General features: G+C 43.0%; 3 protein-coding genes across 5 annotated transcripts in view; 1 reads left to right on the forward strand and 2 right to left on the reverse strand.

Annotated features, from left to right (window-relative positions):
* Positions 1-10,142: 10,142 nt before the first annotated feature.
* On the reverse strand, positions 10,143-11,530 carry LOC119361927. The gene is made up of 4 exons (XM_037627099.1): positions 11,063-11,530; positions 10,887-10,977; positions 10,747-10,798; positions 10,143-10,654 (listed from the first exon to the last, which is right to left on the reverse strand). Exons 1-4 carry the CDS (start codon positions 11,469-11,471, stop codon positions 10,592-10,594), a joined length of 615 nt encoding a protein of 204 aa, XP_037482996.1. The 5' UTR covers positions 11,472-11,530; the 3' UTR covers positions 10,143-10,591.
* A 1,725-nt stretch (positions 11,531-13,255) lies between these two features.
* LOC119366927 (serine carboxypeptidase-like 11) lies at positions 13,256-17,732 on the forward strand. The gene is made up of 12 exons (XM_037632605.1): positions 13,256-13,396; positions 13,487-13,841; positions 13,977-14,079; positions 14,216-14,253; positions 14,402-14,503; positions 14,661-14,744; positions 15,336-15,488; positions 16,377-16,448; positions 16,549-16,670; positions 17,096-17,209; positions 17,334-17,379; positions 17,518-17,732. Exons 1-12 carry the CDS (start codon positions 13,263-13,265, stop codon positions 17,599-17,601), a joined length of 1,407 nt encoding a protein of 468 aa, XP_037488502.1. The 5' UTR covers positions 13,256-13,262; the 3' UTR covers positions 17,602-17,732.
* Positions 17,733-18,022: 290 nt separating this feature from the next.
* LOC119361930 (sugar transporter ERD6-like 5) overlaps positions 18,023-24,892 on the reverse strand; it is a 24,654-nt gene continuing 17,784 nt past the window's right edge. Inside the window, exons 2-20 of one of the 3 annotated variants that reach the window (XM_037627102.1) lie at positions 23,162-23,207; positions 22,313-22,474; positions 22,120-22,182; positions 21,917-22,006; positions 21,756-21,815; positions 21,557-21,622; positions 21,415-21,480; positions 21,253-21,328; positions 20,810-20,874; positions 20,088-20,180; positions 19,919-19,999; positions 19,751-19,835; positions 19,581-19,627; positions 19,444-19,506; positions 19,291-19,350; positions 19,074-19,127; positions 18,924-18,983; positions 18,724-18,838; positions 18,023-18,602 (exon numbers count right to left, since the gene is read on the reverse strand). In XM_037627102.1, coding sequence (XP_037482999.1) covers positions 18,448-18,602; positions 18,724-18,838; positions 18,924-18,983; positions 19,074-19,127; positions 19,291-19,350; positions 19,444-19,506; positions 19,581-19,627; positions 19,751-19,835; positions 19,919-19,999; positions 20,088-20,180; positions 20,810-20,874; positions 21,253-21,328; positions 21,415-21,480; positions 21,557-21,622; positions 21,756-21,815; positions 21,917-22,006; positions 22,120-22,182; positions 22,313-22,447 — 1,434 coding nt within the window. In that variant the 5' untranslated portion in view covers positions 22,448-22,474; positions 23,162-23,207 and the 3' untranslated portion in view covers positions 18,023-18,447. Of the gene's footprint in view, positions 18,603-18,723; positions 18,839-18,923; positions 18,984-19,073; positions 19,128-19,290; positions 19,351-19,443; positions 19,507-19,580; positions 19,628-19,750; positions 19,836-19,918; positions 20,000-20,087; positions 20,181-20,809; positions 20,875-21,252; positions 21,329-21,414; positions 21,481-21,556; positions 21,623-21,755; positions 21,816-21,916; positions 22,007-22,090; positions 22,183-22,312; positions 22,475-23,161; positions 23,369-24,892 lie in introns of those variants that run through there. The other 2 variants (XM_037627101.1, XM_037627104.1) reach the window with 2 other exon arrangements.

A 24,892-nucleotide genomic window follows, 5' to 3' on the forward strand; every position in this document is an offset into this window, starting at 1 on the left:
AGGAGGGAGAGGGGTAGGGCTGCGCCAAGAGGGAGACGTTCTCATGTGTATGGCAGCCCCAAACCCCCACTATATATAGGGGGAAGGGAGGGGCTGCGCCCCCATCTAGGTTTCCACCCCTAGGGGTGGCGGCCAGCCCTAGATCCCATCTAGGGGGGCGGCCAAGGGGGAGAGAGAGGGGGGGGGGGCGCACCACTAGGTGGGCCTTAGGCCCATCTGAGCCTAGGGTTCCCCCCTTTCCCTTCTCTCTTCGCCTTGGGCCCTGGTGGGGGGCACACCAGCCCACCTGGGGCTGGTACCCTCCCACACATGGCCCACGCAGCCCTCTGGGGCCGGTTGCCCCACCTGGTGGACCCCCGGGACCCTCCCGGTGGTCCCGGTACGTTACCGATAGCACCCAAAACTTTTCCGGTGACCAAAACAGGACTTCCCATATATAAATCTTTACCTCCGGACCATTCCGGAACTCCTCGTGACGCCCGGGATCTCATCCGGGACTCCTAACAACATTCGGTAACCACGTATATCTATTCCCTATAACCCTAGCGTCATCGAACCTTAAGTGTGTAGACCCTACGGGTTCGGGAACCATGCAGACATGACCGAGACAACTCTCCGGCCAATAACCAACAGCGGGATCTGGATACCCATGTTGGCTCCCACATGTTCCACGATGATCTCATCGGATGAGCCACGATGTTAAGGATTCAATCAATCCCGTATACAATTCCCTTTGTCTACTAGTATGATACTTGCCCGAGATTCGATCGTCGGTATCCGGATACCTTGTTCAATCTCGTTACCGGCAAGTCTCTTTACTCGTTCCGTAACACATCATCCCACGATCAACTCCTTGATCACATTGTGCACATTATGATGATGTCCTACCGAGTGGGCCCGGAGATACCTCTCCGTCACACGGAGTGACAAATCCCAGTCTCGATTCGTGCCAACCCAACAGACACTTTCGGAGATACCCGTAGTGCACCTTTATAGCCACCCAGTTATGTTGTGACGTTTGGTACACCCAAAGCATTCCTATGGTATCCGGGAGTTGCACAATCTCATGGTCTAAGGAAAAGATACTTGACATTTAGAAAAGTTTTATCATACGAACTACACGATCTTGTGCTAGGCTTAGGATTGGGTCTTGTCCATCACATCATTCTCCTAATGATGTGATCCCGTTATCAACGACATCCAATGTCCATGGTCAGGAAACCGTAACCATCTATTGATCAACGAGCTAGTCAACTAGAGGCTTACTAGGGACATGGCGTTGTCTATGTATCCACACATGTATCTGAGTTTCCTATCAATACAATTCTAGCATGGATAATAAACAATTATCATGAACAAGGAAATATAATAATAACCATTTTATTATTGCCTCTAGGGCATATTTCCAACAATATCATCATTCTCTACCTAGAGTATCCAAGTATAAATTAACCAAGAGAGGATAGTGATATAGTCTCTCCCTCGAACATCAAATATCACATAAAGTTGCAAAGCACACTAAGAAGCTTACAAAAATACTGGAATATTGTCAAGACAAGACATATCTGCATGAATATTCCAGAATACAAATACCCTGATCAAGATTATTATCATGGAAGACGCTAGAGTTAACTTGTGGTGTTAGGTAGAAATATATAGACATAAATATTTCCAGAGAGAATTTATATAAGGCATTTGTAGTTGGGTCAAATGGTATTATACAAATATAGATAGGAGTGTTAAATATCTACCATAAAAAGCGTTTTTCATAAACCATGGATGCTATCATGTGTATCAAGTTACCATGAGTCTTAGTGACCACCAACAAGAGTGTAACACAAAGGCATAGCAATCATAGTTGTGAAATATGAGTGACCCCTTTTGTGTACAAGTCTAAGTTCTAAGCAGTATGTTTACCATGTTTTGGTTACACTATGATTCATTAAATTACTTATTTAACCAAGATCATAATAATATATAGCTCTGTTGCTTGTGAGAAAAACAAAGCGCCAACTTGTAAGAAAGAAAAGACAACCAAATAATATTAGTTGGCCTAACACCATTAAATTTCCTATCTATTAGTGTTTATATAGCATGGTGTCCCACGCAACTACATAAGATATGTATCTTTTATCATTTTTCTTACATTAGATTTGCAAAATTATTGTAATGATATGCAAAATGATGTTGCATGAGAGAATATGTGAGTCTGATGTCATAGTAGATCATTTGAAAAGATCTGAAATAAATGATTATCGAGAGATTATATTATTTTATGATAAGTAAGTTTTTCTTCAATACAAATGATAATGTATATTGTTTTCTTATACAACTTCAAACCTCATTATTTTTGTATACACAGGCGAAAATAAATACTATTGATATGAATTTATATTTATCCAAACAAAATTTTGGGTTTTATATTTATCTGTATGACTGATTTTTTTTCACAAAATCTGATATTTTATATATAATGTGCAACCCAATTAATGCATTCGAAAATTGTAGTCTTGTTGTTTGTAACAACCATGAAAATTGGTAAATGTAAGTTTATGCGAGTTGACGAATGGATCGTGTTTTATATTAGATTGGTATGTGAAACTGAATTTGTATTGTGGGTTGAGGCATTGTTGCAATTTTACATTATATGAGTATTCGAAGCTAAAATTGATACTTCTATGTAACTAAAAACAACTATCAACTAAAAAAATAGCTATCGGTGCATAGAAGGGAGAGGGGGAATTATGCTGGAACTGGCATTGATGGAGCCTTAGCTTTACGTGGTGAATGAGGAAAGTTCATATCTAGAGCATGAAGACAATGTGTGGCTCTTTGTAGAAACCAAGCGCTAGCCCGATTACTAGAGTTTACAGTGGTAAACTCGCACAAATCATTCGAATCCACAGGGTGCTATTTACGTGAACATCACATCTTCTATCCAAACAACATATAACCAAGGCATGGATACGTCCCCTTTAACCATATTTTCAAATATGTGGCTCTCTATGAGGATATTGTTGGGATATTGGCTCTTACGATCGCGTGTATTCATCTAGTTTGATGTAATTGATCTATGGGAGAATTCTATCAGATATGATTGTTACAAAAGGAGAATGATGGCTTTCCAATATCACACTTGCTGCCAAGGAGGGGAGTGCACAATAGATTTACACAATCACTTCAAGATGTGCAAAGCAAGACAATATCTTTAGCGGATTGAGGAAGAGTTGAAATGGTATGCCTTCTACTAAAGGTGTTCCATGAAGCAACTAATGTGATCCTTGGACCAAACTGTCCACATCAAAAATCCACAAACTCAAACTTAGTTTTAAAGACAAAAGAATTTAAAGTTGATTATGATAGTTTTATTATGGACCAATCCATGACAAGAAATTCAAGAAGCATACGGAACTATGGTGGATGTCAATGCCAATTGTCACAATTTCAGATCCACAGTTCAATTAGTATCTCTTTCTAGAACTTGTTTGTGAGAAGCTTTTGGTGGCGATACTACATCTCAGACTTGCTAAAATGAAGAAGGTATATCAGGAGTTGTTCATTAAAGATGATACCCAAATTAACAATCTAGAATTCACACAAGGAGGTGTTGACATTGAACTGGGCCGTAGATAATAATGACCCATTGGTGGACTGGGATCTTATACTTTGAGAGCTGCTGTCTATTCAAATCTTCTGTCGTTAGACTTCGATACTTACATAGCGAAACCTTCTATTCCTTTTTTTCTTTTTGGAACCCTAAACCTACGCTTCCTAAAAAAAGATCAGTTCCATATCCTTTGTTGGCGGCAGAGGAATTCTACCAAATGCTCCTGAGTTCTCGCATGCAATCCCAAAGAATTGTGTGCGATTTGCAGGCTACTGAAGGATTAGTTTGGCAATCTACACAACTTCTTCTAATGCTTCCAGCTTACGAAGTAAGTAATACATCATATGTACTTTCATATGTAGGTTCGCCCGAACTAATTAAGCACCATTCCTGGACCAGAAGATGATCCTATATGACCAACTGACCATATTTATCTAGGGGGAAGATACTGCTCTCTAATTAGCACAGAATCATGCTTGGAAAACAAATTTGCTTGATGATATGCTTACGCTTTTTACTTACAGCACCGAATGTACACTACACGTTATTTATAGTGCAAACTGAAAAGACATTTCTACCTGAGAACCAAAGATGCCATCACGCATGGCATGGCATGGCATATCAAGACGAGGGAATATCACATAGTTTGAAAATTGAATCAAATATGTGTGTGCGCGTCACGAAGCAAAATAGGGCAAACCTTGTGGTTTCAAATTCAGACAAAAGATGATCATTTGTTCATTTATATCTCTGTGATAGTTGGTCAATTTATTATATTGAGGACTGGCATGGTAGTCATGTATGAAAATATCGAAGGATGTGTGTCACATCGATGGGGAGAAAGGTTGTAACGGCACAAAGTTGCAGTCGTGACTTCCATCAGGATAATTACGTGAATTTCTCCAAAATTGTCAACTATGGCACTATGAACCTTCTCAAAGTGATTAAAAGAACTTTTTTTTTTGTGAACATCATACCTTTCGTGGAAAAAAAACAATTTCTGAATGTGATAAGGTGATTTATAACAATTTCACTAATGATCACATTCAACTTAGAGGTCATAATATCAGTGTGCTCCATCTACTAATCTTATCATTCTCTTCCTATAGTATCCAATTATACATTGACCAAGAGAGGATTGTGATACGATCTCTCCGTTGAACATCAAATATCATATAAAGTTGCAAAGCACTTAAGAAGCTTACAATAATATTGGAATGCTGTAAGACACCACATACATGCATGGATATTCTAGAATACAAATATCTAGATCAAGATAATTATCATGGAAGGTGCTAGAGATAACTTGTGGTGAATGGGTAGAAATAGTATAGGCATAAATACTTCTAGAGAGAATTTGTATAAGACATTTGTAGTTGTGTAAATGGTAAAATACATATACATATAGGGGTGTTAACCTGTCGCCATTATACCATGAAAGGAGTTTTTCATGAAGCATGGATGCTACCATGTGTAGCAAGTCACCATGAGTCTTAGTGACCACCAACAAGAGTGTAACACAAAGGCAAAACATTCATAGTTGTGAAAGATGAGTGATCCCTTTGGTGTACAAGTCTAAATTCTAAGCATTCTGTTTATTGTGCTTAGGTTTACATTACGATTTTTTAAATTACGTATTAAATCAAGATCATAATGATATATAGTTCTTTTGGTTGTGAGAAAACAAAATGCTAACTTGTAAGAAAGAAAAGACAACCAAATAACACTAGTTGGTCTCGTGTCATTATTTTTTCCTATTTATCAGTTTTTATATACCATGGTATCTCACATACCTGCATAGGAAACATATTTAATAATTTTTATTTTATTAGATGTGCAAAAATATTTATTATAATGATATTTAAAATGATGTTGGATAAGAAGATATGTGCGCCTGAAATAAATGATGATCAAGAGATTATGCTATTGTATTATAAGTAAGATTTCCTCAAATATAAACCAATAATGTAAGTTATTTTTCTTACTCAACTGTAATCCCCATTTTTTGGCAATTGTAAGACAATAAATGTGAGTTTATATCTATACTAGCAGAGATTTTAAATGTTATTTATTAGTGTGACTAACTTATTTTCATGGAATGTGATTTTTTATATATAATGTGCAATCTAGTTAATGCATTCAAAAAATTATAATCTCCTCATTTGTACCAACCGAGAAAATTGGTAAATGGAAGTTAATAAGAGTTGGCCAATGGATCGTGTTTAATATTAGATTAGTATGTGAAACTAAATTTATATTGTGGGTTAAGGCATTGTTTGCACTTTGACATTATATGAGTATTTAAAGCTAAATTTGATATAGTTCTATGTACCTAAAGACCACTATCAACTTTGAAAAAATAGTTATCGGTGCATACAATGAAGAGGGGTATTATGCTAGAACTCACATTGATGGGAGTCTTACCTTTATGTGGTGAACTAGTTAAGTTCATATCTAGAAAATGAGGACAATATGTGGCTCTTTGTAGAACTAATCTGGTGGCTAGAGTTTACGGTGGTCAACTCGCACAACCATGTTCGAATCCATTGGGTACTATATTGAGAAACAGTATAACGGGGCGAGTTACGAGCCTCCACAGCGATTTCATAGTTTCAGCCGTCCGATCATCGAACATACGATCCAGATCAAATTCGGGTGTCATTCCTCGCCCACGCGCGTTGCGCGCCGTCTCGCGGGAAGCTGCTCCGCGGAGCGACCTCCTATTCCTGTCCATAATTGGGCCGGCCCAATTATTCCCACTCCCACCCTAACCGCTCAGGTTGCCCAGGCAGCTCCCCTCAGTTCCTCCGCGTCGCCGTCCTTCCTCCTCTGTCGATGCAGCGGCGTTACTCCCTCCTCGATGCGCCGTCGATCTGCGGCATTATGCTGCAGGGCTGCCTCAGCGCGGTACGGATTTCCTGTTTGGAGCTAAGCCATTGGAGATAATCTGAGAGGAGAAGGAAGAGGATCTTGTGTTGGGAACTGCGGCGGTAGATAGCTGATCTCTCGCGATTGACCCTTCTCTCTGCGGACTGGCTTCTCCCTTCACAGTGATGCGTCAAGCGTTCGTGGCTATGGACGACGAGAGTACATGGAGGGTAGCCAAAGTCAGGTCGTGGATTCTGTGCAATCCTGTGCAGGTGCATCACTCAGTAGCCATGACACGCTAATGGCTCCCGATTGGGAGGAAATTTTCACATCAGTCAAGGTTGCCTGGGATGCCACCATTTGAACCGGCCATGTGCCTCCGTATGTGGTCATCTTGCAAGAACAGAATGTGACAGCTGCTTGGAAATATTATGATTTAGGATCACACATATTCATCTTTGAGATAATTTCCTGTGTTTCTCGGCCTGTGAGTAGCTAATTGTTTGTCTTCTCTCATGAGGTAAATGATTCCTTAGATTTTTGTTGCTCAATAAATTTGTACAACACCGTAGGTAAATACCTGCAAAAAACACCTTGTCTTGGAGGAATGATACACAATATTCTCCATCTGCGTGGTTGCGCCACAACATTAACAATCAGGAGCCTCAAGCTTTATGAGTCAGTCTCCACATTCTCTAGACATGGTTTGCCCATATATCGACCATTTTATTTACAGTTTTGCTAAAGCACATCCAGATGTGCTCTAAGTATCGCTAGGTAAGATTCTCTCAAGCACATCTAAAGCACTTTTTTTAACCCATACAAGTTAGATATCATTTTATCTTTTATATTTACTACTATACATAATTATCATTATTTTCTCAAGATAGGCGGGCACGGCAATGCGCGCTTCTATGATCTAGTGTCCCTTTTAGAGCATCTCCAGCCACACCCCCCAGAACGGCCTCCCCAGGCGGTTTTTTTGCGCCGACGCCGAAAAAATGGCCCACTCGCGCCCCCAGGACGCTGAATTCCGCCGGCTCGGCCCGTTTTTGCGCCCGGCATTCGCAGGCCGAACCCGGCGCACTGGGGGGGGGGGGCGCTCGGGGGCACCGGCGCAAGGGAAAAGCGTTCCTGGGGCCACATTGGCAGGCGAAAAGTCAAGCCACCCGTCCAGATTCGCCTCCTACCCCCCGCGCTCGGCCGCCACCCTGCGCCACCCTGCCGATCCCGGCGCCGTCCACCACCCACTGCAGCTAGGTAGACCATCTCCCGCCGGGAAAAAGAAGGGGTTTCACCGAGGCAGCCTCTTCGCCGCCGTTCGGGCACCTTTTCCGGCGTTCCGGCCGCGCAGGGCCTGTACAACGGCGGGCTTGCACCCACCTCTCCCACAAGGTGTTTGGTGAATTGCCCGGCCCGGCGATGGACTCCGAAGATGAGGAGGCGCTCGCGACGTTGCTGGAGGAGGAAGCGGAAGCCAACGTCCAGGAGTAGGAGCATCTCATGGTGCTCACCGCCCTCGCCCGCCTGCTTGCGAGCAGTGAAAAGCCGCGGCGAGGTGGCTCGGCGCTTGGGCGGGTGAAAGCAAAGAACCGGCATCGTCCGGAAGGCTACTCCATGCTCTACTCGGACTACCTCACCGACGCTCCATTGCACGGTGAGAAAACATTTCGGCGTTGTTATCGGATGAGCCGAAAGCTTTTCCTCCGGATTGTGAATTCCATCCGGGAGTTCGACAGCTACTTCAATTGCAAGAAGGATTGCACCGGCATACTTGGATTCACCTCAATCCAGAAGTGCACGACAGCTTTGAGGATGCTTGCATACGGAGCTCCCGGTGATTCACTCGATGACTATGGGCGCATGGCCGAGTCCACCACCATTGAGTGTTTCTACAAGTTCTACAGGGCAGTGGTGGCAGTGTTTGGACCGCAGTACTTGCGAACACCCAAAGCGGAAGACACTGCTCGGGTCCTAGCACACAAAATGAAGCAAGAGGATTTCCCGGGATGCTTGGAAGCATCGACTGCATGCATTGGAAATGGAAGAACTGTCCACTTGCTTGGCATGGGTTGTACAAAGGCGCCAAAGGCGGTTGTAGCGTGGTGCTTGAGGCAGTGGCCACACAGGACCTCTGGATTTGGCACTCTTTCTTTGGGATTCCAGGAACTCACAATGACATCAACGTTTGCTGTGCTCCCCAGTCTTTGCCAAGCTTGCTGAAGTTAATTCTCCTCCGGCGAACTTCGAGGTCAATGGACGACAGTACAACAAGGGGTACTATCTAGCTGATGGCATCTATCCGAGATGGTCGACATTTGTGAAGACCATCTCAAACCCTGTGCCAGGAGGCAAGAACGCCTGGTTTGCGAAGATTCAGGAGGCTTGCAGGAAGGATGTCGAGCGGGCATTTGGTGTGCTCCAATCTCAATTTGCTGTTGTTTGGTTCCCTGCTCAGACCTGGTCGAAAGATCAAATGTGGGAGATCATGACTTGCTATGTCATCTTGCACAACATGATCATTGAGAGTGAGCAGGAAGAGCGAGTGTTTGATAGTGAACCATATTACAAGCAGGGTCCTTTTGCCCAAGTTGATCACCAGCTACCGGCAAACTGGACTGAATACCTCAATATGTGTCAGGAGATCCGAGACCCACATGTGCATCAAAAACTGCAACACGATCTGGTGGAGCATCTATGGAGGCTCAAGGGCGAGGCCGGGAATGACATGTGATGAAATTGAGTTTTTATTTGTTAAACTGTATAATTTGTATTGAACTATTTGTTGAACTATTTGATGGTGTGAACTATTTGTTAAACTATTTGATTTATGTGATGAAACACGCCGAACCATGCCGAACTAATTGATTTCTATTTGTATGTGAAAATTTACGCCGGAATACGCCGAACCACGTCGAATATGGGCCGATTCACGCAGATATCGAGCTGTTTTTGGACCTAATTAGACCGAACACTGGGCCAAAATCGGCGCCGGGGGGCGACGGCTAGGTGCTCTTTTTCGCCGGCGCACCCCCAGGCCGCTCTTTTTCGGCGCCGGGGCGAGTGTGTTCGTCTAGTTCGATGTGATCGTTCCGTGGGAGATAATCTAACAGATATTATTGTTACAAAAGAAGAATGTGGCCTTCCGATATCACACTTGATGCCAAGGAGGGGCATACACAATCACTTGAAGATGTGCAAAGTAAGACAAATTCCTTGATGCCACAATTTCTGAACCATACTTCAAGTAGTACCTCTTTCTAGAACTTGCCTCCGACAAGCTTTTGGTGGCGATACCACATCTCGACTAGCTAAAGTGAAGAAGGTATCTCAAGAGTTGTTCATGAAAGATACCCAAATTAATAACCTACTAGAATACACACATCAAGGAGGTGTTGACATTGAACTCGGGCCTAGATAATAATGACCCATTGGCAGACTGGGATTTAATACTTTTATTAGAGCTGCTGGCTCTTCAAATCTTCTGTCATTACTCGTTAAAGTTCGATACTTACATAGTGAAACCTTCGATTCCTCTATTTTTGTTTTTGAACCTTAAACCTTCACTTCTTCAAAATGATCAGTTCCATATCCTTAGTTGGCGGCGAAAGAATTCTACCAAATACTCCTCACTTATGGCATGCAATCCCGAACAAAGAATTGTGTCTGATTTGCAGGCTACTGAAGGATTAGTTTGGAGGATCCGGTAAAAAACTTGTACATATATAATCTGCACACCTTCTTCTAATGCTTGCAGCTTACAAAGTAAGTAATACTTCATATTTACTTTCATATGTAGGTTCATCTGAGCTAAGCACCATTCCTGTACCAGAAGATGATCCTATATGACCAATGGACCACATTGGTCTAGGCAGAAGATGCTGCTCACTAATTAGGACAAAACCATGCCTGGAAAACGAATTTGCTTGATGATATGCCTGCGCTTTTTACTTACAGCACCGAATGTACACTACGCGTTATTTACAGTGCAAACTGAAGAGACATTTCTACCTGAGAACCAAAGAAGCCTGCACGGATGGCATGTCATGGCATATCAAGACGAGAGAGTTGTACCCCGTTACAACCATGGATCATCTTCATTCTGTGAGGATGGAGTCAGAGCCGGTCGGCAAGGCTAGGGAAGCGCTCCAGAATCCAGGTGACTCCCCTGATGACCACCTGCAATGTGGTGCGATTCATCAGGAATCATTCATTCATCATAGAAGAGGTACAGATGTGAGCAACGTTTCCTGGTGATGCAACCTACGTACCAGCGCCAGCTCGCCGGGTTTGGTCGCCGGCTCCACGCAGTCCCGGCCATACCTGCGATCTCAAATCAATGCGGCAAATCTGAATACAGAAACAGAATTTCACTGAAGGAGTGAATGGATGGATGAATGTGGTTGCTCACACGATCTGGATCTGCTGCGGCCGCTGCGGGTCGGGCTCGCAGCGGTAGAAGCTGCAGCCCCTGCTGAACGGGAACGGCCGCCCCTTCCACTCTGCACCCAGTCCCAGTGCACGGATCACAATCTGAATTCTGTAACAAGAATGATCCGGGCGGGAGGGGGATCTCGATGTGCGTACCGAGGTGCCAGGTGACGCCGACGGCGGAGGGGTCCTCCCCGGAGATGTCGTCGATGACGAAGCGGAGGTCGGGGCTGACGGAGCCCATGAACTCGCCGAAGAAGCCCACCACGCGGTCCCGCCCCACCATGGGCCGCGGGAACACCAGGTCCTCGTACACGCACCCCTCCGCGATCAGCGGCGCCACCGCCGCCAGGTCGCGCCGGTTCACCCCCTCGTAGAACTCCCGCACCACCGCCGCCGCCGCCCCCTTCACGGCCGCCCTCCCCTCGGCCGCCGCTGCCGCCACAGCCACGGACCGCGTCGTCCTCCTCCCGCCACCGCGCGCCCGGATGCCGGGGCTCGGAGGCCGGCACGCCGCAGAGGCCGCTCCGACGCGGAGCCTCAGCGGCTGCGTCGCCAGTGCCATGCTCTGCTCACGTTCTCCTCCGTCGTGCGGGGCGGGGGCGGTGGCGGCACCTCCATCGCCCGTTGGTATCCTTCCCCTTATCTCTCTGTTGAGCAACTCTCGGTAAAAAAAGATAAATTCGGGGTTTGTTACAGTTTATTGTTCATGTACTGTTTTGACCTGATTTGTATTTTTTGCCGAGAGCTACTCAGATGTCTAAATGAGCTAAAATTTGGAGCGAACCTCACGCAATAAATTGTCTACCGTGGGAAAAAATTAGAATTTTTTGAATTTTTCTTGTATTTTTTCTGGCCGGATGCAGATGAGCCCGGGCATCAAATCGCTGCACTCCGCATGTTGTCTTTTAGCTATACAATACAACAAAAATGTATAACCACTCATTTCTTTCGTTTTTGTTAAATAAACGATCTTGGATAAACAATCAATGCTAAACATCATTGACTTACAAATAAATTTTCCAAATTCTACTTGGAAATAGATTACTACCAACCCACACAATCATTTCTCAAATCCTTGATTCATGGCATGTGTGAGTATCCAGACCCTAGAATGTTAAAATTACTTTTGATTTTTGAGTTCATAACTTAATATTTGCAGCAGAAGTCGTCGAAAAATCAATCAGTAGCATGTCAGTCATGATGGGCCTTACAAAAGGGAAATCCGTCCAATTATACTCCCAATCCTAGCAATTCATCAAATCGGTAGCTTGCCGTCCATTTGGAGCCAATGCATCCAACGCCAGTATGATACAAGATGATGAGAAAGCCCCCAAACAAAGAAACGTCAAAAGAAAACCATATAGGGGGACGAGAGCACAAGGTAGAATGAATCCACCACCATAGCCAGACCATCGAAGCATAAGCTCCACGACAACACCCCTAGGAGGGTCACAACTCAAAGAGCCGCCATTGCCGAGTCCAACATACCAAGATTTTCACACAGAGCCCTGCATGCTGGAGAGAGATACACGATGGTCTTTAATACATCGACTTGTCGCCCACACAACTAAGAAGCAAAGCCATGGCCACCATCACCGACCATCCGGGGCCACCGCCTGACATCTTGTGTTGAACCTCACACCGAACTAAGAAGCAAAGTCAACAATCTTGTGGTGGAGAGCCCGAACCGCCCGTTCAATGTCACCTAAATCCGCCAGACCGAGCTCCACCGGCACTGGGACAAGCACCACCACCACCGCGCCGCCACCTCTACCGGTCGACACCACCATGGTAGAGGCGGCCGCCTATGCCCAAGCCACCCTCGGTCCCCGTCACTTGGTGAGCATATCTGGTGGCTATCACAGCCCGCAGCCCCGCCCCACTATCGACATCCCGTCGCACCAGCATGCTATCATGCCTCCGCACCCCAAGCTACCGCCGCATCCTGGCCCAGCAGTCAACGAGTGGGAGACAAGAAGGCCCCACGGCTGCCGGCCAGGTTTCGCCCAGCCATGCCCTCTGGCGCCTGAGGTTTAGGGTTCATCCCCGTCGCATGTGGGGGCGGCGAGGGAGGGAGGGGACGTTTTCTTTTCCAGGACTCATCCCACAAGGCAGACACTAACCGCTGGATTTCAATCCAACGGTGGATAAAAAGACCCAAGTCCAAACCTTTTTTCAGGCGACCTACATATAGTCAAATAGCAAGTCCAATTGTATACACTTGCGGCAGGTAGGAGACAGTAAACTATAGGCACATGATCATGACAGCACGGCGTCTCACTTCTTTATCAGTTACGTCCGGTCGAGCACGGCAGCCCGGCAGAAATTCAACGGGTAACCGGACGGACAAACCATGGAGGCCCAACTGCTGTCCTGGCTCCTCCTCCTCCTCCTCAGCTTCATCATCGTCTCCGGCGAGGCGGCCCCGACGCTGGTCACCAGCCTGCCGGGCTTCGACGGCGCCCTCCCGTTCCGCCTTGAGACCGGGTACCACCGTACCACCGCACCAATTCTTGGGTCCATTGAAACTGCACCAATTTAGCTAACGTACTCCCGTTTCTTTTTGATCGTCGGCAGGTACGTGACGGTGGACGAGGAGCACGGCTCGGAGCTCTTCTACTACTTCATCGAGTCGGAGGGCGACCCGCGGCGCAACCCGGTCCTGCTCTGGCTCACCGGCGGCGACCGCTGCAGCGTGCTCAGCGCGCTGCTCTTCGAGATGGGCCCGCTGAGGTTCGTGATCGAGCCCTACGACGGCGCGGCCGGGACCGTGCCGCGGCTGCACTACCACCCCTACTCCTGGACCAAGGCCGCGAGCGTCCTCTTCGTCGACTCGCCCGTCGGCGCCGGCTTCTCCTTCTCCCGGCACCCCAGAGGGTACGACGTCGGAGAGGTCTCCTCTTCGCTGCAGCTCAAAACGTTCCTCACCAAGGTAATATACTATGTAGCAATAATTCAACTGAAGCTGCTTGCTATACATTGATTTGCAATGTAGAGTATATACCAATTTTGTCATCATCGTCAACATAATTTTCTGATAAAAAACATTTCTTCATCTTTGGATAAGTGGTTCACCGAGCATCCAGATTTCCTCTCAAATCATTTCTATGTCGGGGGAGACTCGTACGCCGGAAAGTACGTACCAATCGTCGCGCAGAAGATCTCAGAAGGTGCTACATTATTACTACTAGCATATATAACTCGTTTTTTTTCACATTCACTTGAAAGTAAGTTCAAGGTGTTTACTTCGGAAAGATGGATATAGTCTATCCATCACACCTAAGCAATATGTTTTTCTGTTTTTAGATATTGAAGCGGGACTGAAGCCGACAATTAATCTCAAGGTAAGTACTCTAAAATTCATTCACACACTGTGTATACAACTATATATACACATAGTATATCACAATTGTTGTACTGATGTTAAATGCCAAAATCAAAATTAGTCTGGCCACAGCTAGCTTATGTTATGACAAAAACCTATATTCTCAGGGCTATCTGGTAGGCAACCCGATTACTGGTGAGGCCATTGATATGGATTCTAGAGTGCCATATCTCCATGGAGTAGGAGTCATTTCCGATCAGTTGTATGAGGTGATTAGTTACACCAGCTCCCAACTCTTGCTCAACCACCTATGCGCTGACCTGCAGTTAACTACTAATCTAAAGCTTAGGTTCCCCCATATGAGGTTAATTAATTTGTTAATTCAGTTTCCATGTGCTTGCATGTGATCAATCGATCTGATATAAGACAATAATGGAGAACTGCCATGGGGAACCTTATGACAACCCCAAGAATGTTATCTGCGCTCAAGCTATGGACAGGTTCAAGGCGGTAAGCATACAAGTCACTCAACATACAATTAACAACGCTGATCAATTTGATTGCTCAAGTCAATTTGGAAACCTATAGCAATACACATTTTATTTGCAGATTTTTATACAGCTATTTATATTTTTCTACATACTAAGAAGATGAACCTTCCATCGTATCTCCTTCTCAATTCCTCATTTTCAAAGAATTTTTACGTCTAATATATCTTGATCTAGTATCTTCGTTGGCCTATCAAAAAGGCTCCATTTAAAGACTATATGTGTACATACGCTTCCATCCTAATATGTCACCATCCTAATCTATCATAACTATACATACGACTTTCATCCTAATATGTCACCATCCTAATCTATCATTAGCATGTTTGATTACATAAGACTTCCATCCTAATCTATCATAACTATTTTGCTTACATACGACTTCCATCCTAATCTATCAAAGCTGTCCATGTGCACGTTGTTGGCTGCCAAATTCGTACTCATGTATATATTATAAACATAGATTGATGAGTTTCTACAATTCTTTTTCTATCACAATATTATAATAGACTGAATATATGCATGATTCTTTTAATTTGATGTTTGCCTGCAGTTGCTTGAAGAAATTTATGACTCCCAAATTTTGTATAAAAAGTGCAATTATCTGTCTCCCACACCAAACGACAAGACTACACATGGCAGGATCCTCCAACAAGAAACTGGAGCACTGAAACATCCACCACCCCGGCCTCAAGTGGATTGCCATGTAAGTCCATCTTTATTAACTCCTTTACTGAATAAGTGATATCGTGATGAATAACAATTATTATGCTAAAATAATTTTGAAGGTGCATTTTTTAAAACATTGGGAACAAGAGAAAAATATATATTGCAAATGACTATAATAATGCAAAAAGTCTTAGCAGATATAGTTCTAATAAAATGATGAAAATATCCATGATTTACTGTACATGGTTTTTAAAAGAATTAATTGTCTGTAAAGTTTGAACCCACAAGAGTATATATTACCACGTTACTAGTACGGATATCATATTAATATGTGCACACAATCAAACTCATACTTGGGCAAGTCGATAGATTGTTTGTGCATGCGACTGACTTGTTTTTATGCCGTGATATTGGATGGGTGCAATAAAGCTTTGCCTTACTTTGCTGGTTGGTTCTAAGCTACACAATGAACTATCATTGGATGGAAAATCTCACCCCTTACAATTTTTTTTACCACCCAATGGGAGAAAAGTCCGACTGCGATGACCCTATAACCACCAAGCATCTCAGAACATAGGTTCATATCCTTGATGAGCAAGAACTAAATTAGTCCGTTTGTTATATATTAGATCCCACAAGGTATAAATTTCTGTGTCGGATGTTTGAGCAGGAAGGGCAAACTGCTTAATTTCAACCAGCCATACACCCGAAATTGCAGTAGAAGCAGGCCCGCTGCACTACCAGAATCTCACACGCATATACAACATCACTACACAATATTTCATACATATACCAGGCATTTCAGTGCTGACAAAAGCCAACGCAGCTATGCAGATTAGTTATTCCACTTACTAAGATTACTAAGATGTTGTGAGTCATCAAAAGTTATTTCCCAACCAACTTCCTATTTTTCTCCCATCTACAGGGCTATATTACCTACCTGGCATATGTTTGGGCTAATAACAATATCACACGGGAAAACCTTGGAATCAAGGAGGTTAGATTACTATCTCTGCTCGAGAAGATATTTATCTCTTGCTATTGGCATCTGATGTTTTAACACTCTACTTTTGTATCACTATGCGCCAACAACTTAGGGGAGCATGGGCGAATGGGTGAGGTGCCATGAAAAAGACCTACCTTTCACCCATGACATTGAGAGCAGTATAAAGTACCATCGTAATATTACGTCAAAAGGTTATCGTGCCTTGGTATATAGGTAATTACTATTACATAAAAAAATTAGATAGCTTACAACACTTATCATGTGGTTGTAGGGCTGTATTTTAACTATATTTGAATGTACGGCAGCGGAACAAAAGATGGTCTGTCGTAAATCAGAAACTATTGAGTTGAATACTATCTCCACTCCAAAATATTGTGCATATGGATTTTATTTAAAGACAAATCTTGTAAAGGTTGACCAATTTTATAGATAAAATATCAACATTATACTACCAAATATAATATAAAAGTATGTTTTGCAATGTTTTAATGGTATCTATTTGGTATTGTAGATGTGTATATCTCTCTCTCTCTAAACTTTGTCAAGTTTTATACAGCTTGAATTTCGAAAATACAAACTATATTTTTGAAATGGAGGGAGTATAGTTTTCCAACTGCTCACCTCTCTTTCTTCTACAGTGGAGACCATGATGCTGTTGTACCATTTTTGGGTACACAGTCTTGGGTAAGATCACTCAACTTCCCCATTATGGATGAATGGAGGGCTTGGCATCTCGATGGACAATCCGCTGGGTGAGAATTTATATTTAAATACCGTTTGATGAATTGGATTCTTCATGCTGGTTCCTATATTATTCACATACGTAAACTGCATTGGATAATTTCACTTACAATGCGAAATATAACAAATATGCAGATTCACAATAGCATATACAAATAACATGACGTTCGCCACTGTAAAGGTAACAAGATACCTATCTCTGCCTTCACTTAGGAGACTCTTGGAAATATGGAATGTACATGTCTCTTGATGAGATTCATGCTTATCATGGGTCAATTTAATTCGGACAGTTCTCATTGACCAATTATCATGCTTACAGGGTGGTGGACACACTGCACCGTCTTACCAACCAGAGAGATGCCTCGCAATGCTTAGGCGTTGGATTTCCAATGAGCCACTCTGATGTGTTTGTGTGTTGTATATCATGATGTTGGATAGGGTGAATGTGCAATGGTGTGTGAGTATGTTCTATGTGTTTTACTTTGCATATACCACGTCGTAAACTATGAATGTAAGATTTGGTCTATTTTCTCATCAAGTTAGATACCCCGCCGGGTAGAAGATGCCACAATGTCTCGCCTTCCCGATTCAGACAAGGAATGGTGGAACCGCGACAAGGTTAGGCTGTCAACAAACTAATTAAGCTTGACTGAGTTCTAGTGGGCTCAGCCTAAGCTCAGTAGAAGCTCTAGGTCACGAAGACACAAAGCTCGGTTACAAAGAAAATCAATGTTCTTAACATAACAATGCAATAAGCCCAAGTATGTTACAAGAACAAAAATTATCGCCAAGTTCGAGAAATCTGAAGTAGGCTCAAGCATGGCTCCACAAAAGTAACCAAAGATTTTTTTTCCTTTTTTTTCCGGAAAGAGAAATAGCAATAATACTGCGGCCTCGATTAACTATTGCATAGTTACAAGATCCATGCTAGGCATCTAGTCTAGCCTTATCAAGCTCGCTCGGCTAATTTATTGGGATATCAAACCACCCCGCAAATAACCTAAGTTCTTTGTAGGTTATTTGTCAGTCGTCTGAGAAGTAACGACGCCATATATCTGTAGAGCACACTAGTCACAATATCCCAGATACATACTGAAACGTAACACAAAAAGGGAAACCAAGCCATGTACTCCCTCCGTTGCATAATTATTGTCGTGGTTTTAGTTCAAATTTGAATTAAAACCACGACAATAATTCAAATTTGAACTAAAACCACGACAATAGTTATGGAACAGAGGGAGTAATCAATTTACGCAGCTCGGTTAATTCCAGAAGAAACTGGCGTCAATGACGAGTTCATGGACGCTTGAATCTCTTCCAGGGTCCTTCCTTTAGTCTCTGGTACCAGCCACTCCACAAATACAACAGTCAGACCGCAAATGGTCGCGAACATGAAAAATGTACCTGAAATTAATCCGTCCATGGTGTACAGACAAAACAAAACAAAAACATCAGCAAAACTTCTGGTCAACCGGAACTATTCTTTTGATCACAAGTCTATTTTCTATGCTATAAATATATTTACCGTAGGAGCTCCACAGCAGGAGGAAGTTGAAGGCATACGAGACGATCCATGAGCCGAGCCAGCTCACCAAGGTCACCAGGCTTCCTGCTGACCCTTTCATGTGTATGGGGAAGATCTGCATGTCCAGCGACGGATTGTGGTCAAATTCATTGATACCGCTGTTATTTCTTTTAATGGTTTATTAACGGCAGAAAAGGCACCTCTGACATTATAACCCATGGAATTCCTCCCATACCAAGTGAGAAAGATCCACTGAAGATCTGGTTTCCAAAGCAACAGAGATGTTTACAGTGACTAGACATCTGGCAGCATTGCTGAAAAAGAAGTTAAAACTAAGATGCGGTATATACCAGAATCCCCATCAATGCCAACGCCACGTTGAGGTCCTTCGCCCAATGATGTTCCTGTTCAAGAAAGTAATTTATATAATACTCCCTCCGTTCCGAATTACTCGTCGTGGTTTTAGTTCAAATTTGAACTAAAACCACAACGAGTAAATCGGGACGGAGGGAGTAGCTCATGTGTGGCCTTCTTACGAGGATGATATCAGTTTCAGAAAATTCAAACCTTGGACAAGAATGAGAGGCCAACTAGTAGGCAACCCAGGCATGTCCCAGCTGCAGAGACCTGGGGCATTGCAGCATGAAACAAACAGCCTTTACAATGCATTACTAATTGTATCATTTTTCAACTATCAAAAACCTTTGTATCTTTTTTTACCATCAGAAGTGGCCTCCTTCCAGCCTTGTCCAACAGAAGCACCCCAAGTGCCGTCATCGGAATCTACAAGGACACCGTAAAATCAGTGAGTACTGAGAAGCAAAAAAAAAAACTGCATAAGAGCCATGATTAAATACCTGAACCGCAACCATAGCGAGCATTCCGGTGTTCCCTGACGAGAAACCTGATTCATGTCATGGATAGTTAGTAGTAGTGCCCAAAAGTAACACATGGTAAAAAATATGCCTAGTAACTAAAAGAAGTAAGGATGAGAAAGTTAAGGGAACAGGTTGCTAAAACTCATTACCAGCCGAAACAAATATCTCACTGGCGTAGAAGCATATTGCATTCACTCCACCAAACTGTTGAAGGACCATTAGCCCAACTCCAACCTGAATGAAACTTGATGTCTTAGAAAATTACACATAATTAAGCTTCTCCTTTCAAGCTAGAAATGCATAACTAGAATACTTACGGTGACAGCATGAATATAATCCTTCTGAAATAGGTCCAACATCTTTGACTGTGGTAGGTGCTGAAGCTTTTCTGTGAAATCCTGAACATATATAATAAGCTAGTCATTTCAGTAATGCAGGACTAAGTTGGTGTTCTATTTTAAATCTCAAGTTTACAGCAGTTGATACTTTGATATCTGCTGCCTCTTCGGAGATGTCGGTTTCTTTTCCCCTTAGCTTCTGCAACGCTTCCTCAAGTGCACCTGAGTGTCCGATCTTAGCCTGAAATGCATGGGTTTTCTATCAAAGAAGGGCAAAACCGTAGGCTCCATCTAATGAATACAGGTCTTAGAGCAGAAATGATAATATGAGAAGATGATTTCACAGTTTTTTCAATTTGTCTGCACAAATTAAACTTAGGTCTGAAGGAGTCAAACTGAATATTTATTGTTGTTAACCCAACATCTGCTCCCCTGCATATAAACTTGACGGAATGTTAAGTTTGTCAATGCCACATAGTACTAATATTTTTTTTTCTCAAACACATAAAAATGCGAGTGTTCTGTATTAGAAGAAGACACCAAGATGAGATGGCAGGGGTCTTACACGCAAAACAGCGAAAGAAAACTAAACCAGAGGAAAAAAACTAAAAACACTAAGCCTACAACCAGAAAACAGAGCTAACCCCCCAAAAACAGAGCAAACAGGAGAGGAAACAAAATAACTGTACAACTACCCTACGCACAAAGAATCAAGCATCGGGAGGGCGCCTCTATACATTTACATATGTAGAAGTGTTTCTACCTTTCTACTATTGACTAGGCTAATCAAGTAATTCTAGAACCAAGAACGGAAATGGACGGAAGAAAGAGATTCGGCAAGTATCAACACTACAACGAAATCTTACTTACCAGCCACCTAGGAGATTCGGGAATCACAAGAAGGCCAACCAGCTGCAGTAAACATGGTGCCACTCCTACAAGAGCAATAGCTAACCATATCAATATGCATTTAATTTCTATTTTCTAAAAAAATACTCCCTCCGTTCCTAAATACTTGTCTTTCTAGAGATTTCAACAAGTGACTACATACGGAGCAAAATGAGTGAATCTACACTCTAAAATATGTCTATATACATCCGTATGTGGTAGTCCATTTGAAATCTCTAAAAAGACAAATATTTAGGAACGGAGGGAGTACAAGTGCATGCATTTTGAGGCCAATATATTAGACTGAAAAACATACCAGTTAAAATTGGTGCAATGAGGGATTCTCATACAACAAACGTATTTTAAAAATATATGCTCATTGTTATACGAATAGTGGAGAAGTAAATTTAAACAAATCAATGTACCTACGATTGCCAAGGTACGCCAGGTGATGCATGTCCCCAGAGCATACGCGAGCGATGCCCCGCAACATATCATAAGCTGCAGAAATGGATAAACTTGCCTTCTTAAGATAATACTGTATACAAATACAGCCAGTAATGAAATCTCCCAGGTCGGGTACGAACCTGGTTTACGGATGCGAACCGTCCTCTAAGATTCTTGGGTGTTATCTCTGATATATATACTGGGACCTGTTCAGGTAACACAACTTTCAGTCCAAATTCGTTGGAGAAAGTAACAAGATGGAGTTTTGTTTTCTATAATCACCACATATGAAAGAAGGCCAATTCCACATCCAATTGAGAGCCTCCCAAGGTCAAGCCACACAGAGTTCTACAGAAGAATATACAGGAAAGAAGTAAACAAATTACAGGATGAACCAAGAATGTCATTCCCTTCAAAGTTGCAGTGAGCACTGAAATGCACACTGAAGTAGAGATACAGAGAGAAATGACAGCAAGGGGACCTTAGAAAAGACTATGAGGAGATATCCAATAATGCAGAACACATCTGATATTGCCATTGCCTGCGCGCCATGAAACACATGAATATGAAGTCCATTAGTTGAATGCATATTAATGATACACTTTTGCAGGTTAGCATGATGGAGATGGGATTAGAACTTACACATCTTCGACCAACCCAATCTGCTATGGTACCACTGAGAATAGCGCCTAGCATTGCTCCGATGGTTAATATCGAGCCAAAGACAGAATACTGCATGATGATTAAAAGATGATCATGTGTCAAGTGGACTCACCAGGTTACAACCACCAAGATGAACAAACAAAAATGTCTTACATTTGGAAACAGAGGGTGTATTTGAGTACCTCAGCTAAGGAAAGATGAAGATCCCGCATGATGCCTTCCTGAGATGGCGATGAGTAGCCCACCTGCAAAACAGGGGATCAAAATTAAGTTCTCCACCTGGAAATATTTGTACTAGAACAACAGTAGGACAGTTTTCTATCTAATTAAATGAAAGCATTCTCATATTCCCTTTGAACAAGTCAATTTACATACCGAGATGCCGAACACGAAGGATCCAGCAACGGCGACGGCAGTGCTAGCGACCACCACCCAAATGGAAGAAGCTTTGTTGTTCCCGGCCACCAAGAGAGGCTTCTTGGCTTCTACTCCCTCCCATTCCTTAGACATAGGGCCTGGCTGTAGCAGAGTTCTCTTCTGAAACGATCCACATTTTCATAAATTGAGTAGTAGCATAAATTGCTAATAGTCACTAGTTCAGAAACTAAATACATCATCAATGGTAAACTACAAGCATGGCAAGAAGAGTGAAGTAAGAGATGATGATGCAACGTAGATCTGTAGATGTTTCCATGATCAGAGAAGCCACAAGCTTGCTCTCAATAATACTTGATTTTTTTTCAGTGATAAGGATTTAACTGACCATGTATAGGCATAAAACAAGCAAGACTTGAGATTTAGGCTCTCTCACAGGCTCAGCCACACTAATCATGCATGTCAAGAATGAGTTTATGCTACTGGTAGATCGGCATGATCTGGTGCTGAGAACAAAATGAAACGAATATATCTGAGCTAAAGAGCAGTAGATTTTAGCAAACATCCGCTGGCTGAATCATACACCTTTCATCATGTTGCAGGGGAGAAGTTAATTGTGAGCAGAGCACAACCCAAGACTGACATGAGTATTTTAACCACCACAGTAAGCAACTAGTAACTCTGAACATAACATGTTCAGACTTGTGCACAAGCAATAAACAGACTAGTAGCAGCTAGTTGGGCGTAGTTGAGTGGCAGGCAACACAGCAAGGGACTAGCGCGGCCGCACATCACGAACATGAGTATCAGATGACTAGGAGCAGAAACATGTATGCAGCTACTCCGTACCTGTAGTCGGCGGGAAGCTCGCCGGCGCCGCGAGGTGGCACGTGCGTGCGACGGATGCCCGAGGCGAAACCGCTCGAGGAGACCGATGGAGGGAACTGCGCTGACCGAGGCGGGAAGGTCTCCGGCGTACGGCGGCGAGATGGATCCCCTGTCGCCGGCGGCGGGTCGCGGGCGGTGGCGAGAAGGAGCAGGGGAGTGACTGTCGGAAAAGGACGAGCAAGAAAGAAGACTAGACTAGCTCGCTAGCTAGCAGATCGCTGTCCACCGCTCCAGCCGCCGTCTTGTCGTTTCCCTTTCACCGAGGAGCATGATTTTACGATTACACCCTCACATCCTAGGAACCCAACGATGCACGGACAAGAAGTTAAACTTTTTAAATTTTGCCTGATGGAGAAGAACTTTAGCTTACAACATGAGAAACGTAATGAACAAATTTATACTATTCATAAGCTCAATTCATAGCTCGTTTTGTTCGTAGTATGATTTCTATTTTTGTTTCTCGAGATGTTAGTTGAATTTATAATATAAACTTTCTGGCATGGTATATATAGTTTTTATCCGGAAAAAATATATTTATTGTGTTCACATGCATAATTTTTTTTGGAAATTTTGATTGAAAACTAGTGGAATGTGTTTTTTGACTTTGGATACAACAGTTACATGAAAATTTATGCGTCCCCGTGTAGTGGTTGGTGGCAGGAAGAAAGGGGAGAAGGGCCAAGGAAAAATTGTGTCATGTCTTTTTTCTGGGTCCGGGTGGAGAAAGACGCATGAAGGAGAGAATGGTACACCAACGCTTATCACAACATGCTTGCAAAGTGTGAATTGAGCGTAACTCACATGTTTAGGTTTCTTGTTGTCGAACCAGTCTAGAATAGTGTTCTTGTTTTTCTGCATTTATTTCGTGCTTTTCGGTGGTGTTCATTATTGTAAGGAGACGTTTCCATCGATTATGAGGCATCTGTAATGACTTCGTTAATCTCAAGATGTTGTTTCAGCTCAGTATCTCAAAGATGCTCATAGAAGCACGGACAGTGATAAGAGGCGATAGGGCGAGGGGGGGACCCCTAACTATTTGGTACAAGAACTAGAACAACGCTTTCCTTCTGAAATTATGTGAACAAGCTCCAACATGACCATACAGCAAATTGTGGATGACTACCGGACCTAACTAACACAATTTGCAGGCCCATGTGTAGTACTAGATGATTAGCAACTTAGCATTAATACGGCATCTGATCCTTTTACTCTCCGTATAAGATTTCTCCGAATTCGAACTTCGTAAAGTTTCATCATATTTATATGAAAAAAATATCAACATCAACAACACTAAAGTTATCCCCCACAAGAAAAACAATACTAAAGTTATACAATATAAAAATTAAATTAAGGGCACATTTAATGATATTTATTTTGTATTGTGAATGTTGATAATTTCTTCTATAAAGCTTATCAAATTATATGAAGTATGACTCCAGAAAAAATCTATATGTGAAATAAAAGAAAAGGAGGGAGTACTAGCCGCGAGAGCTATGTCTCGCATTAAGCGAGTTAAGAAGGATCTCTCGCTGAAGCATCTGACAGGCTGGCCCATCAGCTTTCACCGAAAAGAGAAATAATAAGTGAAGAAAAGGGGACGAGCACCAGGGGTCGATCATGTGATAGTAGACAACGCCGCTAGTCACTGCGTTAGCTTCCCATTTCGTGATAACAAAGCAGGGGCGCGACCTA

This window comes from Triticum dicoccoides, chromosome 2B (assembly GCF_002162155.2).
Source record: "Triticum dicoccoides isolate Atlit2015 ecotype Zavitan chromosome 2B, WEW_v2.0, whole genome shotgun sequence".
NCBI lineage: Eukaryota > Viridiplantae > Streptophyta > Magnoliopsida > Poales > Poaceae > Triticum > Triticum dicoccoides.

Excerpts from the sequence above, each read along its gene's own strand:
- LOC119361927 (XM_037627099.1), bottom strand. The coding sequence starts at position 11,471 with ATGGCACTGGCGACGCAGCCGCTGAGGCTCCGCGTCGGAGCGGCCTCT. Across the intron at positions 10,799-10,886 it reads CCGCAGCAGATCCAGATCGT|GTATGGCCGGGACTGCGTGG; the intron begins GTGAGCAACCAC and ends TTGAGATCGCAG. Across the intron at positions 10,655-10,746 it reads AACCCGGCGAGCTGGCGCTG|GTGGTCATCAGGGGAGTCAC; the intron begins GTACGTAGGTTG and ends ACCACATTGCAG.
- LOC119366927 (XM_037632605.1), top strand. The coding sequence starts at position 13,263 with ATGGAGGCCCAACTGCTGTCCTGGCTCCTCCTCCTCCTCCTCAGCTTC. Across the intron at positions 14,504-14,660 it reads TTTCCGATCAGTTGTATGAG|ACAATAATGGAGAACTGCCA; the intron begins GTGATTAGTTAC and ends ATCTGATATAAG. Across the intron at positions 14,745-15,335 it reads CTATGGACAGGTTCAAGGCG|TTGCTTGAAGAAATTTATGA; the intron begins GTAAGCATACAA and ends GTTTGCCTGCAG.